General features: G+C 40.4%; 2 protein-coding genes across 5 annotated transcripts in view; one reads left to right on the top strand and one right to left on the bottom strand.

Annotated features, from left to right (window-relative positions):
* The window catches only part of pvalb7 (parvalbumin 7), a 46,891-nt gene extending 33,712 nt beyond the window's left edge, over window positions 1–13,179 (bottom strand). Inside the window, exon 1 of the mRNA XM_023298424.3 lies at window positions 12,964–13,179. Coding sequence (XP_023154192.1) covers window positions 12,964–12,970 — 7 coding nt within the window. The 5' untranslated portion in view covers window positions 12,971–13,179. The remainder of the gene's footprint in view (window positions 1–12,963) is intronic.
* ncf4 (neutrophil cytosolic factor 4) overlaps window positions 1–19,028 on the top strand; it is a 45,188-nt gene that overhangs the window by 15,370 nt on the left and 10,790 nt on the right. For all 4 annotated transcript variants that reach the window (XR_008601532.1, XM_035942981.2, XM_055010354.1 and 1 more), the window contains exons 6-8: window positions 1,117–1,168; window positions 13,103–13,201; window positions 18,297–18,448. Coding sequence is in view for 3 of the 4 variants with exons in the window: in XM_035942981.2 (XP_035798874.1) it covers window positions 1,117–1,168; window positions 13,103–13,201; window positions 18,297–18,448 (303 nt within the window). In the remaining variant the exon portion in view is untranslated. The remainder of the gene's footprint in view (window positions 1–1,116; window positions 1,169–13,102; window positions 13,202–18,296; window positions 18,449–19,028) is intronic.

Raw genomic sequence — 19,028 nt, forward strand, 5'->3', positions numbered from 1 at the left:
TCAGCAGTGTGGACATGGAGCATTTGATAAAACAGTGTACTATCTGCTCCATGACATGCCTGAGAATTAACAGACTTTCTGTGTGGATTAATCTGATGACATGTGAGGCTCTGTGAGGCTACACAGCACAGTAGTGCTTTGGCCTAAATACTAAGCTTGCTAATGTGCTCACAGCGATGTTATAGTTACTCTCCGGTTGTTGTTTTAACCTCTAAAAACTCATCTCTGTATACATTTTTTAGATAAAAAAACATTCTCTTCATGTCTTCAAATGATTTACATATATCACTACACTGTTTGCTTCCTATATAAATCTTCGATGTTGCCTCTCACTCCATCCACCCCTCGTCCCGCTCGCCAGCTCAAACACTCTGAAACTACTCTTGTAATATTGTAGTAATTCAGCCAAACATGCTGGAGCCAGAAACTGTTTCTGAAGCAGAATGACACAGAAAGCTCAACCATGCAAACAGACAAGATTGATTTCTTGGGTTTGTCACGAATGAAGCCTTAGAAGCCTGAATCTGTGTTTTTGAGACAGTCATCACTACACTGCAGTTTCAAAGCAGAAATACTCAGCTGTGGCACTGAGTGCTTATTCTGCACTTGGTATGTCTTCTTGCATATAAAAGACACCACGTGTACATGACTGACGGGGATCTTTAACACGCTGATGAGAAGCAGGTATAATGTGTAGCGTGTTCACATCCTAGTTTAGTATGTTAGTATCACAAAATGATGGGTAAATTTCAGTTTCTACTTGATGGTGCTAAAGTCTGATGAATTAAAGTTTGGATCTAAATAATCATCCATATCTGTGCCAAGTTGCATGTTTTCTGCAGATGAAAAATCTAAGGATCTGATGAGATATCTCAGTCTGGACCAAAGCGATGGCTCACCAAGACACTAGCTTTGCTATCTCTGGAGCTGCGATGTTATCATGGCTAAAAATACACAGACTAGGCCAGACGCAAGGACAACATTTCAGATTCCAAAAAGCCTTAAATAGTGCAATTTTAGTGCTACCTCAAGGGATGCATCTTTTATAGTTAAACCTACAGACAGTGTTCACTTATATGACTTCTTTGTCTCTCTCTGTTCCTTTTTGTCTTCTAGGAAAACAGTCGAACCACCAAAGTCGGACCTCTTCTCCTCCCCCCGGGCTGAGGTACGTGTAGTTGCATTTTCCGTTGTTGCTTTGGATACGATCGCCATGGCCACCCACAGAGTAACAGCCTCTCTCAAACAACCACGCAGAATGCACTGCATCACCCCGAGAAATACCATATGATCCTGTGAGCAGCACCCTTGGCGTGACTGCATCTCATGACACACACGCACACACACACACACACACACACGCGCACACACACACACACACACACACACACACACATTTAAAATCATCTCTGCCCACAGCGTTGCGTTACTTTGCAAGACTCACAAACTAGTTGCATAATTACACACACACTTAAAAGAAAGTGACGACACACACAAGCATATTGATTGAGGTGACAGATCGATAATGATTGCTTCGTTTGTCAAGTCTACATTTTTTCCTGTGACCTCGTTGACCTCATCAGTAGTTCCCACCTCGCTTCACTTCCCGTTTAAATTTCTGTATTCATTTCTCTCTCCATATTAGCCTCCCTCCTCACGTTCTCTTCACCTCTCCTCTTTAAATACCCCTGAAGTTTTGTCCTTTTCCTCTCCTTTCCTCTGCCTCTCTCCAGGGTTGCAACCATCTCTCATCCCCTCCTCCCCTTTTCTTTCACATCCTCTCATTTTTATTCTATTCATGCCTACCTTGCTGATGCTGTAAAAAAAAATGGAAGGAGATACGTTGTTTATATTCTGCGGTGGTTTTACCCAGAAGCTGTGTGTTTGTGAGGTTGTGTAGCTGCGGTGGGTCAGGTGGAGGTGTGCAGGAGGAGAACAGTCAGGTCAGAGGATAAAGTGGTGAAGACCTGCTAATTAAACTCTCCATGGAGGCAAAAAGTGGTTTTTATTCTTTGTTCTGTCAGCACAGTCCTACACCGACCTCTGAACACACATACACACGTTTCTACTTCTACTTGTGAGATGTCTTTTTGACATAACTGATGCCCTAACCCTCGCTTTAACCATCACCGCTACCTGAGCTTAATCCCAGAGTTCGCTCCTATTAATCCCAAACAATTTCAAAACCTTTAAACAGGCCTAAATTTCCCATACTGACCAAAAGGTCCTCAAATTTAAGCTCTAAAACTCAAAACGGTCCTCACAAAGGTAGAGTAGAAGAGCACAAACATGCAAATTCTTAACAATGATCCTAAATGTTTATTTTTAAAATAAATCAATTATGCCTCATAGGAGCTGTGTGTCATAGTGTCTGTGTGGGAGTATTAGTATTGATAATACACTCAGACTGATGGATGACAGCCTGTCTCCTGTCATTTTCTGTTTGTTTGCGTTATGGTGTGTAAAAATATCTCATTTTTCTGTGTACTGATTGTGTTGGCATCCCTTATTCTCATCAGGTCATTTTTGTCATTTTTTACAATCCAGTAAAGACTATCTTAGCATCAATTAATTCAACTAATCAACCATTTTATAGATAGTAAATATTAAATACTTCATTTACCTTTCATTTTATTTTGAGTTTTAAACCTATGAGCAGCTACAAGGACAACAGAGACTGAAAAGCTCTTCAAACTAATGAACAGACGGCACTTGAGGAGGTTTTTTGTCTTGTGGCATTGCATCTTTCAGAACAGCTTTCGACTTACGGTGAAAATCGCGTTACTTCGCGCCGCAGGAACGGAATTCCGATGTAAGCCGAGGACCCCTGTGTATTGAATGCGTCTTCGCTAATTGCAGTAAAGGTGCAACAAATACACATTTTGCTGAAAGAGATTCAAAAAATTCAGTAGACTCAGCAGCAGGAGCCCAACACGGTAGTCCACCGTTCTTACTGTTGTTGCATAAAAGTGTAATGCGCATGGACAAAGCGGACGTCAGCGTTCTCATTAAAAACTTCGGCTACTCGTTCACACGGTGCTGTTTTGTTTGAGAAGAATTCCACTCTGGAGGCCGTGTTCAAAAATTTCCCTTTTAGGTCGTCTAAAATGCATGCAGTTTCTGTGTAAACGCAACAAAACCTTTGCATTTCATCCTAAAACCATTGTCATCTAGCCTGGCTCTTAGCTCAGTTTTATAAATCATTGAATAGCAGGGGAAGAAAGTCCTAATAGTTATGCAATATGTCGTTTAATATACCTTGTGTTTACTTCATCCATTCCTGAAACTTTTAAAGCAAGCGAGCTGATTTTGTCCATAGTTAAAGTGGCTATATCAGCATATGGAAAAAAGTCCACCGTATTTCACTTATTTTAACAATTAAACAGTTATTGATTGTTAACATGGCTAACTACTGGTTAAGAATTTTTTTCTAACTTTTCATCCCTAGCAGCAGTCCTGTTGGATTTCTTTCGTAAACATGTGAAGATGCTTACAGACAGTGGTGTTCACACATTTTGGTGATTTTTTTTCAGAAACATCTGTTTGTAACTTTGCTATAATACATATCTGCATTTATCTATGACCAAGAAGGTCCGCATATGTGCTCCTCTGACTCAAGCTGTTTTAGGGTCCAGGGTTTTAACCTAGTATCACAAATTGAACAGATAAGTTGCTTATAGCAGATTTTCCTGTAGCTTCTGATAGAATATTTTAATGCACATCCCCTAACTTGGAACTTTCAAACAATGTAAAAAATCTCATGTTTTAACCTCTGTTCAATGAAAATCAGGCACTTATGGATATTTATTTTAATTTATTCTGCATGTCTCCTAGGAACATGTTGAAGTATTTATACTAGAAGTGCACTTATTAATGGTTTAGTTGATTGGTACAACACTGAATGCCAGCTAAGTTAATAATCACTTCATCGTTTGCATAATTTGCAAGCAGAAATTTTCTTAAATGTGAGAATTTGCTGCTTTTTGCTGTTATTTTTGTCATAGTGAAGTGAATATCTTTGGGTTGTGAACTGCTGGTTGGAGGTGACTTGGATTTTTTTCTAGAATTCAGTCACAAACAGACATAACCTGCAGAGTATTTGTGTGGGATGCACCTTGTTTAAGTGGCCACACGTCTGCAGGTGAAGAATTTTTACAGTTCTTGAACTATGTGTGCTTTATCTCCTTGCAAAAGCGTTTAACTTTCTCTAACCTTGATCACCACAGAAAAAAGGTGCGGCTCTCAGTCACTGACACTGCGTTTCTCTGCACACTCCAGTGGTCTTTTATTGCCAAGCTAAGAGAAACAACTCTCCTCTCTCTCGCTTCCTCCCCTCGCTCCCACACAGAAGTAAAACATTGGTGTACTCTAGTCATGGAGCTGCCAGCCTACTCAACATTTATTTTGGCTCTCTCTCTCTCCTTTTTCTCTTGAAAATTGAGCCTTTCTCTGTGCATTTGTGTGCTTGTGCATGTCCTGCTGTTGTGTTTTACAGCGCAGGAAAGTGGCTGTTAAACCCTGTCCAAACAATGATCAATGGCCGGTCTGAGCCTGATGGATAAGAGGAGAACACAGGCATTTGTCACAGCAGAGCTGGTACAAGCGTTTGCGTTTACGCTACAACACTTCATTCCACTCCACTTAGTCTTAGCTCAGGCTTAGCCCCAAACAGCGTGATGAGTAATTGTTGTTGGCTGTGGTACTATGAGCTTCAAACAAGGTCAATGGGACAGGCTGCTCTCGGTTAGCACGATTTTAACGATGCACGAGCTGGAGGGATGGATTTGTCTGATGTGAAAAAATAGGCCAGAAGAAGAAGCAAGAATAGAAAAAGGACAAAGATGAGGCAGAGAGTATGTTAGGGAGGCACAATGGTGAAAAAAAATCCATAAAATTAGAAAATTGAAACTCAAGCCGGTCTTGATCGACTGGAGCTCAGCCCTGAAAGCCATTAAAGCAGAAATTAGATCCTATTTTAGATAAAGACTGACTTTTCCCACTGCCTCCCACCCTCCACCAATGGAGATAAAGATTAACGAAAGTGTCTTTAATGGAAAAAATAACTGCAAAACTCCATTTGAAGTTAGGTTCCTTTATGAGTTTATGGGCTCCTGTTATTGCTTACTTTAATTTAATTTGATTTAACAGGCCGGGGGGGATGTTTTTGTTTGAATTAAATATGTATAAGGACATTTAATTTCAATAAAAACTTGGTTCAAAAAAAAAAAAAGACTGACTTTTAAGAAAAAACTGATGTACAGGTACATGCAGTGCATATTCTGACCAGGAAGGAATATTTTATCAAATCTTATCTGTATTATGCATGGATTTCTACCAGTTCACCTCAGTAGATGTGTTTATGTATGTGATTAGTTTAATGAATATAAAAGTTACGAGGATGAACTGGTATGTTAACAGTTTAAGTGGGCCTTTGTGTGTGTGTTTATTCTTGGGTTCACATAACAACTACTTCTATTCAGATTTTATATGAACAGTAAGTTAAACAGTTAATTCATTATAACCCAGATGTAGAAGATGAGTCACAGTGAAAAACCTACAGAAAATCATCTCCCACCACTGCATACATTCATTATTCATCATCACTCCCATCAAACCAGCATTAACAAGCAGCTGTTAAAAACAACAACAACAGATAAATAGAGTAGCGATGTGTGCTGCTGATATTTTCCACACAGAGTCAAAATGAGAGTTGAAGTTGAAGTTGACATTTGTCATATAATCAGGAATGTAATTCCACATGAATGTTAATAGTCCACTGGATTATTTTAAAGGTAATTGTTTGCTGGCACAGTAACCATGGTAACGTAGAAGTGGACAGACAATGAATTAATGCAGCTTTAATTTGGCCAAAAGAATAGAAAGTACTATTGGTGTTTCAGTTTTTTCAGCCACCTTTGAACTTACACGTAACTGCCTTAATCAGGTTTAGTTTTGATTTGCACAAAGTATAGACTGAGGTTTTCATTTAACAAGCAGGCATAGACACAATTTGATGTGCGGTTTTAGACATCAATTGAAAATAATAACTTTGAATCATGCAGAATATGAGTCTGCTAATGCCTTAACGCATTCTGATGTTGCTCTCTGTGTTAAAAAGCAGAAATGATCTGCACACACACACACACACACACACACACACACACACACACACACACACACACACACACACACACACACACACACACACAACCTCTGCAATGCGCCTAAAGATGCATATTTTCCTCTATGATCCTTGACTCCAGGCCTTCTAGGAAATGGGCCATCTACTTTAAAAAAATACACTTTGATTAAACGTCATTAAGAGGGGAAAAAACTCAGTTCTCATCTCCACCTCCCTACTGCCAGACTAACGAGCTGAGGGTTTAACAAGCTCATTAAGACGGGGTCAGTGCGAGACTAATTGTACTGGATGATTGCTCCTGTGGCTGTCTGAACCCAAGGGTTGTGTGGCTACATTTAGAGAGCAGCCTTTTGCTGAGCACCCAAGGTACACCAACACCCAATACCTGCCCTGGATAAATATAGTGAGAGGAGACAGAATGATCACACTGTTTGCTCTGCATGGCTGCTCAAATTACCAAAGACGTCTTTGAGGAGGCTATTATACATGATACAATAGTGAAGACTGATTTGTGAGAACTGTGGCTGCGGCTGCATTCAATTCCAGCACGTTGATACTCCCGCTGCATGTGTTTCTTTTGTGATGGATTTAACCTTGAATGAGTGTTCTTGCAATACAGGGAGTTAATTGCAAAGAAAATCTCAGATTTTAATAATAGTAGTGGCCTACGAACGGTGGTTATATATTCCAACTTCTGCCCTGATTGTGATAATATGTGAGATAAATAATTTTAGTTTCCACTCAGAAGGATGATCTCTAACAATTAGGAACTGAATAACTGCTCACTCCCTCTGCATATGAATAATATGAACTTTACAATTTTACTCAATTAGTCACAGACAGTCTACTGGTCCTTTGGTAATGTTTTTGTATAGGAAACAGTCTTTTGGGGTCAGTCGGCATCACATGATCGTACTGTGGCCTCACAGCTCAGCGCTGCTAATGGGTGCTGGGGGCTTGAGATGTACCTTTTGATTTTCTCTAACGCGCCCTTCAGGACAACCCTCAAGACAAACACAGTGTTTCTTCCCAACTGCTATATACACTTAGAAATACACAACATCATCAGCATGATTTCATTCTGTCTGATGCTTTTGCACGTTTGTATGTGACACTGAACACTTTGGTCCCAAGGGCCTTTTAGTGGGCCGTCATATTCATGTTTTTTGGTTAACAGCATCTGATGATGGAGGCATGATCTAAAAGTGCGTACGGTGTGTCATGTGACCACACCTGCAAGCAAAATATTTATAGCTCTTTAGAACTTTTGCACTGAAAGGGGAAAGGAATGGTGACTTTTAAAATAAGGGTTGAAGTTTAAGTGTTGGCCTATTAGTGTATGTTTACTGCTGCTTGTTGAACAAGAAAAGCTCTCAGAGAGCACAGTACTCTACCAAGGCTGCTCAGTCTTTGTATCATTTCTGACGGATGCAATCCTTAATTAAAAATGATGTTGCGCTGAGCACAGATGTGTGTTCTGCATGTGTACGTTATGTACGGATACTGACTCGTGTGACCTAAATATGTAGTGGGCAGTGGGAATTGATGGAACTCTGAAACACCCCCACAATTTAATCAGTTGTGTCTTGTAACATTTACAACGTATAAGTCCCGATAAGTTCACAATGGTTTCACATTTGTAGTAGGATTGTAGTGTAGTGTAGTGTTCACTTCTCATGGTTAGTGCCACCATGCCGCTATCTCGCAATGATACAGAAATCTTTAACAAATCCTTGAATCCAGACTATATGTGGCATCACTGCTAAAATCTAATCAGGTGGTCCTTGTGTCATTTCTGACCTTCCCTGAAAATTTCATCTAAATCCATTAGTCCATTTTTGAGTAATGTACTATGTACTGTAATGAGTAACATACGCCGATCATCCCATAACTCCGCCACATTCCTTGGGGGAGTAATAATTGTAAAATATGTTACTTTTACATTTTACAGTCCTGCAATTTTTCCCATGTGATATATATATATATATATATATATATTACTGCAGACTGTTTATTTTTGGGCAATTTTTTTTAAATTAAACATGTACAATAAACAGAAAACTGTCAAAATTGGGCACAATTTAATCAGTAAGATTAGAAATTGTACAGAAAATGATTGCATATATTTAAGATGTTTGAAAATGTTGATTGCTTTCTTCAGTGTCTAAACATGACTTTTGGGCACATTATCCTACAAAATATGACTCAATAAATAAAAGTTAGCAAATAGCATTTCCAGAACCTTGCAGGTTGAAGTCCACATGCCTGTGTTGAAAGTGTTTGTGCATTGCTCTGGTGAAAAGGTTATATTCCAATTGATTTTACACAGCCCACATACAATCTTATTTTATTCTCTAAATCAAAAAACAGTCAAACTGGGTTGGCTTTACCAGGTATCATCTGTTTCACTTTCCACCTTGGTGATTTACAACATGTGAACATTTGTGCAGCATTTTTCCATTAATGAAATATTAATAATTAATTTAACCAACTAGCAAGGATTGCAACATTTCGTTAAGTCAACTAATGCATGGACAACCCTGTTTAGCACATCTCAGTGAACTGATGTCAGTCAGATAATAAGAAATGAACTAAAACACTAACGTACCAAACACCTCTCTTTATGTAGCTTCTTTAATAGCTTATATTCATTGTGCAGATAGTCGACTGTCCACTTGTCAGAGCAGTTACTTCATTAATTGGCTACACCATTAGTGGAGACACAGAAGAAAAAAGAAAAGAACGTTTCAAAAAATCTGATAAATACAGACAAAGGGAAAGCAACAAGTAAAAGGATAACGATGTGGAACAAAGATGGTGAGGTATTATAGAGGAACAGAGAGAGATGAAAGGAGGTATAAAAAGAGGGGGAATTGCTTTGTCGCATCATATTTGGTATTTGTGTTGGAGATAGTAGTTTATCACCTCCAACACATTTTCACATCATCTATAAATTACATCCAGCGGTGGGTCAGTGCTATAATAAAACAGCGTCTGGAATGATGCGTTAAAAATAGCAGCCCTGGATTCAAAGACTGTGCATGTGTGTGTGTGCATGTGTGTGTGCGCATGTGTGTGTGTGCATGTGTGTGTGTGCATGTGTGTGTGTCCTCAGGGTCATGATAATCTCAGTGGATGGTTAATCCAGCCAGCTCCCTCTCTCCCCAGCTTCATTAATCTGCTACTAGCCTGTGTCTCATTTTCTGTGGACACACACACACACACACACACATACACACACTTGTGCAGATGCAGATTCATTTGCACATACAGATGCAAACTTGAACATACTTTAAAAGTTTAATCTTTAAGATTTTCACTATGTTAAACCTAATTTCTCATGCATTTTGTCTATAGCATTTATTCAGCTACAGTGGTTCTCTATATATTTCCATTTACTAACTGTCTCTGTTTGTTTGCTGCCCCCTGTGGTTAATATTAGTATTATTCAAGTACATTTTATATTTACCACAGAACCAAAACTACTGGGACAGAAATCTTGAAATGGCTTTAATTTATGTTTTGGCTTCTTGGAACAGTACATTAACTGTAAAACTTACATGAGCAGATAGTTGTATTTTACAAATCTAGCAAGCACAAATTAGCATTTGCATTTATTTATTGCCTATATATAAAACACTGTACAGCCTGCTGGTCTGAAAAGCGCCTATGGCCTTAACCCTGCATTCTTTCTAACAGCCAGCAGAGGGCGACTCCTCTCATTGCAAGAAGAAGTCAAATTGTGTAGAAGTCTATGAGAATATTAGCCTCCTATTAACTTTGTGTGTTATTGCTATAAACATTTTCCCAATGGTTTTATGGTCTCAACTGCCAGTTTCAAGTCTCCTCCAATGCAGCATGATGCACGATTTGTAAATGATGGTGCCATTTGGAGTAAAACAGACAATACAGCAGGTTCCGTGGTTGACGTGTTGCTAATTTATCAGTGCATGTCCACTTCTCAGTCAGATCCACCCTTCGCTGATACCATATATGCACATTTGCATTTACTTGGAATCTTTCTGTGTGTGCACCTGGTGAATACATTTACTGTCCATTTGCCTTTGTTTTAGTCTGCACTAATTCCTGAGAGAAATATCTGGATAAATGCTCCACTATGTTTACTAGATAACTTTGTAATTTTTTGATCATTTGTGTAGTAAGACAAAGAGTCTACAACAGAGGTTTTTAACTTATTACTCCAAGCTCCACATTTGATTTTACTTAAGTTCAGAGAGTTGATTGGCAGTAAAGTAACACTTGATCAACTCACATATAACTTTCAGGCAGCATACGTACAAGCTCAGAGCAGTCCCTTAAGTCAAAATACCCTGAAGTCTAGTGGGGAAATTGGTGCTGTTTAACTGTAGTCACTTGCATCAGTGTGTTACCTTGAACACTGATGCTTCAATGCACCACAAACGTCACGTCTCTTGTGACCAGACCAGCACAGAACCAAAGGAGGCACAGCTCACACAGTTAGTCCATGTTTACTTATGACTTCTTATTTACACTAGTTGTAGAAAGTGTGTGCTGCAGGAAACGAGACACTTTGTGTAGCTGCGATTTCAGGGCTGACAGTAAATTCTGTGGTGCAACGTTAATGTGTGAACTTGGCAGAAACAACACAAAACAACTCTCTCTCCAGCAGTTAACATCACCATGACAACTAACGATGTCAGTGATAGGGACATTAGCCACATTAAACACACACTCCAGTTTCCAATCTCTTCAATGCCAATAATAATTTGTTATCAACAGAAAATTTGTTTTAAAATAGAAAAGGTTACATTTCAGAATGCATTGTCACCATAATACAAAGTATTGTCTGGATCTGAATATTTAGATACAGTGCTGTTTTGAGTTGAATGCTAATGTCAGTATGCTAAAGGGCTAATTAGCACTAAATGCCAAGTGCTGAAGAGTGCTGATCAGTTTTGATGGTCTTTGGTTGGAAACCAGATCACTGTCTAATCTGTTTTGACCTGATAACTGCATTATAGGGCGAGTCAGTACATCATCTCAGAGAGATTATAGTTAGGGAGGGACTTTAATGTGTACACTAGTTTTCATGGCAATCCATCCAATAATTGTTGGGAAATTTCACTCATAGCTACTAATGTCAACCACACTGTGGTGGTAAAGGAAAGTGTGGAGAACTTCAAAGCAGAAGGACTCATCCTTCATGTCAGTCCATCCAATGGTTGTTGAAATATTACTGAGAGGTGAAAAATGTTGGACTGAACAACAAAAAAGACCGACTTGACATCTTAAAAATACTGATTAGTGCAAGTTTTGGTTTTATCTCACCTATTATCACACTAATGGCATGAAAGCCAGAGTTCCTTTACACTCACTCACTTGTTGTCCTTTAAGGATTACCACACAGAGTCACTGTGAAACCACCAACACAAAGGAAGGAGTGATCTATCAGCCTTCTGCAGCCCTCTACCTCTGCTTAACTTTTCTTATCTCCACCTCTTCTTCCACCTCCTCCTCCTCCTCCCCCTCGTCTTCACCTCCCTCCCACTGCTTTAACCGCTCCTCGTTCTTTTTTTGGGTCTCGCTGCACCTCTCTGAATTTCCAACTCTACTTCCACAGCTTCCTGTGATGGCTATGATCCTATTGTGTCTTTCTTTCTTTCTTTCTTTCTTTCTTTCTTTCTTTCTGTATGTGCAGGTTAATACTGGCACTTATGTTTGTTGTTGCGTTTATACAGCACAAACACTGAAATTATTATTGCAGCTTCAGTGTGTGTATCGCTGTGCTTTTGCATTTGTGTGCACGTGTGTGTGTGTGTGTGTGACAGGCTGTTTATCATCTGCCTGTTGGAAGTGTCTGTCTGCAAAAGGACTGGAATAGGTTTAAAGCACTGGTAATGACTCTACTGAGTTCTACTTTAAATGCAAATCCAACCCTGGCAGGCTTTTATTCCAGACGCACTGATGCTAACCGGGATGGTTGAGCATCCAACCACCCCTCCAAAACTCACAGAACACACACACACACACACCGCACATGCACACACCTTTCACTGCAGCCCAGCGCCTCCTCAGGCTGTCCGACTTTTGCCTTTCCCAGCGTCCTCATGTGTGCTTTTTATTTCAGCCTACACACACTCATGAACACTTGGATAGATCCACAAACATTATAGTACCAGCACACACAGCATATGTTGTGTTCACACATAGAAGTCTCACATGCACAAATGTTTTTAGAGTTACTCAGCATCAACAGTGTAGATGCACTAAAACATTTATGTCATAATAAAGTCCACAAACCTTCCAGCTTCACAGTTGTAGGGATTCAGCTGCTTTTCCGTCTGATTTCATTCAAAATTGAATATCTTTATGTAGTTGGTCGTTACCTTGGAACTTTGCCGCACTTTTATCTCTTGTTTTCAATAATTTGTGCAATAATTGATTTGGAAAATAACTAGTTGCAGCCCATTTGCAATGACACCAACACACTTAAATGGATTCATCAGTATCAGCAACTATTTACTGTTGTATGTCTGAACAAATGACAGACCGATTTCTGGAATCCCTTCATCCTCTTTCTTGCTTCATTTCTGTCTCTCGTCACACACAAATACAAACACACACACACACACACACACACACACACACACACACACACACACGTCTTCTTACAGTCTAAACTTTACTTCTTTTTTCCTTCACTATATTTTATGTTCACGAATATTTGCCTCTTCAAACTGAAAAGTCTTTTGTAGCATCTTTCGCTCTCACTTTCACTTTCTCTCACTTGCACATACTTGCATGCTATTCTCCATCAACAAAACTCAGTGAAGACTTACCCGTCATCGCTCACTCTTTGTGTTGAGTCCGTCCGACTCTCTCTTCTCGTTAATCTCTTCTCTCACTGACCAGTGTGTGTGTGTGTGTGTGTGTGTGTGTGTGTGTGTGCGCTCTCTCTTCTCTCTGCGTGTGTCTCAGGCGATGTTTGACTTTCGCGGCAACGGCAAGGCAGAGTTGAACCTGAAGAGGGGAGAGGTGATCTTCCTGCTGCGACGAGTCAACGCCAACTGGCTGGAGGTAAGAACGGAGAGAGGAAGAGAGCGGGAGGGAGGGGAGAAAGAAAAAGAGAGAGCAGAAAGGTAGAGAAGGAGAGAGGCAGGGAAAGAGTGGGAGATTGGAAGGCAGAGCAAGATGGATGGAGAGTGAGAGGGAGGGATGGGAATAATATAGGAGAGGTGGAGGGGGAGTGGAGATGTAAGAGAAGAAGAGGGATGGAGGAAAAAATAGAAAAAGAAAGAAGCAGGCATCTTGATCAGAACAGCGGAGGGGAGGAAAGAAGAGAGGGATGGAGGAAGAGACATGGCAAGAGATGGAGAAGATGATGAGGAAGGAGGGAGGGAAACAAAGAGGGGGAAGAGAAAGTATCTGAGAGGGATGGAGAGAGATGGAAGGATGTTAAAATAAAAAGGAGAAGAGAAAGACAAAGAGGAGAGATGCAAAGATGAGGACAAGGGATCAATGGAATCAGAAAGAAGGAAGAGCAGGAAAGTGACGGCATAAATAAGAGGTAAAGAAGGAAACTTGATTGCGACCTGAATGAGCAGATGTACGTCCACTTTCCGGCTTTCCAACAGCTCTTCCAAAAGATGGCCAATAGTATATGGACATGAATATTAAAAGCCCATTTTATAGCTGTCTGTATCTTGTCCTTCCTGGTTTCAAAGGGAGACCTCTTACTGATATGTCAGTCAAAAGTAATGTATTTAATTCAAGCTAATAAACTCACCAACTAGGTGATGTGATGTGTAAGTAGGAGGCAAGTCAGGCATGTTAGAAGTGTGTGGATGAGTGGAAATATGGGGTAATGCCTGTTTGCTGGAGCAGCAAACCAAACAAACAAAGAAGGCTGAGGTGGGTACAGGAGGCCTGAATCCCGTAAGGAAAATCAATAATGCCTTTCTAGAATTTCCTCCTAGATGGGAAGGTATGAGCAGAACCTTCCAGCTCCACCTACCAGTCAACTCCCAGTAACTGTGAAACAAGCAGAGGGAAATGGATCATCACAACCTGCATGACGATATGAGGGTCGGCTATAAATTACACAACCCACAATCCTGTGTGCACATATAAATGTATGAACACATCCCTCCATGCAAACACACATAAACAGAACTACATGCTGCCCGACCACCAGTTTTTAGACTATGAGTGTGTTGGCATGCACACCAGTACGAGGTGTGACCAGAAAGAAATGGAACGTTGGTTGCTGATGACACAATTCAGCAGCTACACAGTACTTGCCGAACATCTCAACACTGTGTGAGAATAGCAACACTTCAAATTCAGTTTATTTTTCTTTTCACTGGTGTGTTTCTAGCTTGTGGCGAGTGCCCTCTGTCACAGAATTAACCTTGAACAGAGGACTGACATCAAGTTCTTGACTGACATGGGAAAAACTCCAGCAGAATCCCTTGCACTGCTGAAGGATGTGTGCAGGCAGCAGACATCATCCCATACATGTACCTACGAGCAGCACAAGAGAGGTTCACCCAAAACCAGGGTGTCCCTCAACAAGAAGAATTGATGCCAACATCCAGAGGGTGGAGGAACTGGTGCAGACTGGTCATCAGATACGATGACTGAGCAACGAGGATTGAATAGGGAGTCAGTCAGGACCGTGTCATTGGATAGTTTAGGCATGCGGATGATTTGCGTGTAGTTGGAACCTACACTGCTTTCTGAAGACCAAAAGACCCACCCTGTGGATGTGTTCTAGGATGCTGTGGAGCAGTTGGAGGGCAACCCAGATTTTTGGGCATTTCCATCACGAGAGTTGAGACCTGGTTATACCTGAATGGTCTTGGTTTCCTGGGTGAGATGATGATGTATCCGCATGCTTGTGTCACTTACCATACCAATTTAGTAAAAGAAATACTTGAACAGTCCCTTCACATGTCGGAGCAGTCAGGTTAATTATAGAATACAATAAAATAAAACAGAAGCTTAAAAATAGTGTCATCCCCACTTGGCAGCAGCCTGCTACAGTGACCACAAAGTACCTTCACTGGTGTGATTGGAAGTGCCCTGCTCTAGTTTCCTTTACAGGAACAATTACTTAATGAACAAAGTGTCCTGATTACACACTGCACGTGTCACGTTTTAATTAGCTGCTAAACATAAAAATGCAACACTGAAGTATGGCACCTGGCAAATAGTCATCATAGAAACTGTGCTTTGTCACCGAGTACGTAAAGAAAGGTCAGGAATAGTGTTTATTAAAAATGTGTGAGGTGTGAGATAGAGTGTGAGAGAGAAGCTGGGAGTGGGTGAGTGGGAGAGAGAGAGAAAGGAGGTGGAAGCTGATGTGGTGAGGGAGGGAGGGAGGGAGGGAGGGAGTGAGAATCAACATGGAGGAGGAGGATGCACTTAACCTGCCCCTGGCTTTCTAGAGAGATCCAAAAATCCTAACGGAAAACATAGTCTAATAATCCTTATGCAACACTGCAAAATGCTATGTTTTGTTCTTTTTTGGCAACATTGCCTCCACGCTAGTAGTAAGAGTTTTGTTTTTTTGGTGGTGGGTGAGGTTAATGCAACACTTAGAACTTGTGAAAAGTTGACTGAGTGCCTTTGATTTAGTCAGTGGACAGAGCGGCTGTGGGTGGAAAACGTGACGAATCCAACTGGCATACTGGTGCATCAAGGTAAACGCTACAAACCCACCAAAGTGAAGCAACAAAGTAACACATTCAGACCCAGAGAGGTTGAGAAACACTCTGATCAGCAGCTGCAAAGCTGCCAATGAGAAACAGGCTTCAACACTAGTTGTTGCAATGATGCTGCTCAGTGGCCAACGATAAAGAGGCTGATGGAAGTGAGCAGCCGTGAAGTGTTGATGCAGAGAAAGATTTCATTGGAAATAAGCATGTATGCCCAGAAAGGGGAGCTCAAAGCCAGTTCACTTGTTTTAAGGAGAGCTACTCAGCCTTTGAAAACAGTCAATAATGTCTTCTGTGGATCTGGAGGAGCTTTGTTAAGTCTGAAGCTCCATCCACATGAATACTTTTCATTTTGAAGCTGTGTTTTAAACCAGAAATGCCATTCGTCCACCTCTGTGCGTACTAACAAACTCGAAAACACATACGTCATGACCATTTTTGTAAACTAGGCATGTGGTTGTGGGTTTAAACATGAAGCAGAAAATACTACAGATGAAAACCAACAATATTAAAACGTAAAACAAGAAATCTCCTTAACTGTACAAAAGCTGCTGTAATATGTTATCTATGGCGAATTAACCATGATAGTGGGGGCTGATGGCTTTGTTTTCTCCTGGAAAACGTGATCGGAATGTGAGAAATCAGTGACAGACACATAGTGGCACTTAAAGCCCAACCAGACCGTGGCGTCTGCATTATTGTTTCCAAAAATCTCTCTTTCTGACCGCCCAGGCTAAAATGCCACCTTAGAGTTTTCAAACTAAAACGGGGTCAGTGTTTCCAAAACTCTTCACTTTTAAAGTACCAAAGTAGTGCAAGAAAAGTATTTAAAAATATTTGGATAAGAACTCCAGAGTACTTGAAGCACTACAAATTTAAAAGGGCAATTATACATTATGAATTGATGGTGTACATTTGGACACAAGAGGGGGACATTTTCCAGTTATAAAGGGTTTATGGGAAACAAAACCCTCCAGGCTTTTTGCAGCATGAAGCATGATCCGAACTAGAGACTAATTAAAGCTGGGTTGCACTACTTTGACCACTGAAGTACATTAACTGAGAATACAATCTAACCAAACAAGTCAATGTACAAGGAGAAATTTATATATCCCAATAAGAAGTGAATGACTTCCTGGGCAGGAGACGAGGAATCACTTGATATTTTTGAACTAAGTTTGGAGAAAAGTCATCATTTGCCATCATGCATTCAATTAATGTTAATCCATTTTATTATTTCTGTTATAACCCAAATCATCAGGTGAAACAGATCTAAATAAGCAACCAGATGGTGGTGGCTGAACCAGATGTGATTGAAGTACAGGCACGTTTATGTGATAGTACAGTAAACCAACAGGTTACATAGCAATAAACAGAAAGGAAGGCTCCTAAGTAGAGGTTTACACCCACTTACTTAATCTATATTTACAAGATAAAGACTCAAAATGTAAATCCTCTGCTTCCCAACCTGCACTCACTAACCAACCTGAAAAATACAGATGAGTGTAGCAGCCCTGAAGCTGGCGTTGGAACATTTAGTTGGATATATGTTGGACCATATGAGACACTGGTTTTGTCACTGCAAGAAAATGCACAATTTACAAGTGCAATGTGCAGTTTTCTCCAGTGACAAAACCAGTGGCTCGTATTATGACAAAGAAGTTATAGACATGAGCTGCACACACCAAATCACAGCCGCCCACAGCGACGGTTTCCTGAGCTTTTAAACTGGCGACATGATGATTGGATGCAGCGCTGGTGTACCTGTCCAATCAGAAAGAGGCACGATGGAGGAGGAGCAGTCAGAGAGACGATCTGAAATGTAGCCACAAATCCAGGACAATGGCTTGTACATGCTAATTTACATACAAAACCAGGAAAAGGTTAATCGCACAAAAGGGAAAAGGAGCACAACGGCCTGCAGCTTTAAGAATTTCTCAATAGGTCTGTCATTTGGACAGGAAAAGGATGAAACAAAAGCCTTTTGTCTTTGGCTGCTTTAATCCATTTCAGACATCACTGGCTAATGATGAAATTAAAACACATCCATGAGGTGACATACAATTTACTTGTATAAAGAAAACTAAAGTTGTGACCTGATAAAACGAACCGCTTTTTACATAAGAGACCCTCCTTGTTCTGCTGTGAATGTATGAAAGAGCTGGATGCTTTATAGAATCATCTCTGCGTGAGTTCCTGCAGACTAACACTTCCAGACACCAGGGGTGCAGTAAATTTAGACTGCATGCTTGTGTTGAGTGTTCCTAACATCAGCAGCATATTATGAACAGGCCAATTAGTTGGGAAAGCATCTCTCCAGATGCAGCTCCGAGTTTCCTTTTAGTATGTTTCTTTCCTTCAAATCGTCTACCGATCTCATCACCAGTCCCTCATCACTCCGTCCTCTGAGACGCTTCATTTGTTCTTTCATCACATCTTCCTCCTTTCTTCAGGGCACAGTCAACAACCAGACGGGTATTTTCCCACAATCCTTTGTGAAGATCATCAAACCCCTCCCAGAGAGTGACTCAGAAGGTGAAGGTGGAGCCCACACATACAGCTGTCTGCACTGTTCCCTGCTCACCCCGTCTGGAGTCCACACCAGGTCTGTGTGACATTAATGAACTAAAGGGTAGAGGTGTGTAGTTAGAGAACCTGGCTGTGACATCAAGTATTTTTTATGCAGAAACGTGACTTTGAGAAGCTTGATTGGTATATCTGACATTTGATGGAGATTGTATTTATCTGATAAGTTGAATATCGTGATCAGGGTTGGTCCCATGTGAATTTATTACTGTGTAGACGTTGTATTTAACAGAAGCATAAGGCTAATGGGTATTTAAAAGTTTGCATTAAAGAAATATATAGCAGTTTACACACTTTTTTTTGTTTTAATTCTTTTGAGAGCGTAAAAAAATGAATAATTCTTCACCAGGAACTACGCATGTTTCTTAATAGGTCAGCTTATAAGAGTGTGTTTGGACGCAATAATTATCTTTTGTGGCTTTCAACTGCGATGTTCTTTGTGGTTTTTTCTGTTTTCTTTTTAGGTGTAATGGCATCAACTAGATAATTTGTGTAATATCTGGATGTATTGTTACATCTCTGGTAAATACACCATAGCTGTCAACACTGAATTTGTAAACAGGGAAAATATGAATAAATAATAATAAATATTATGGCAC

Source organism: Amphiprion ocellaris, chromosome 4 (assembly GCF_022539595.1).
Source record: "Amphiprion ocellaris isolate individual 3 ecotype Okinawa chromosome 4, ASM2253959v1, whole genome shotgun sequence".
In the NCBI taxonomy this organism is placed as follows: Eukaryota; Metazoa; Chordata; class Actinopteri; family Pomacentridae; genus Amphiprion; species Amphiprion ocellaris.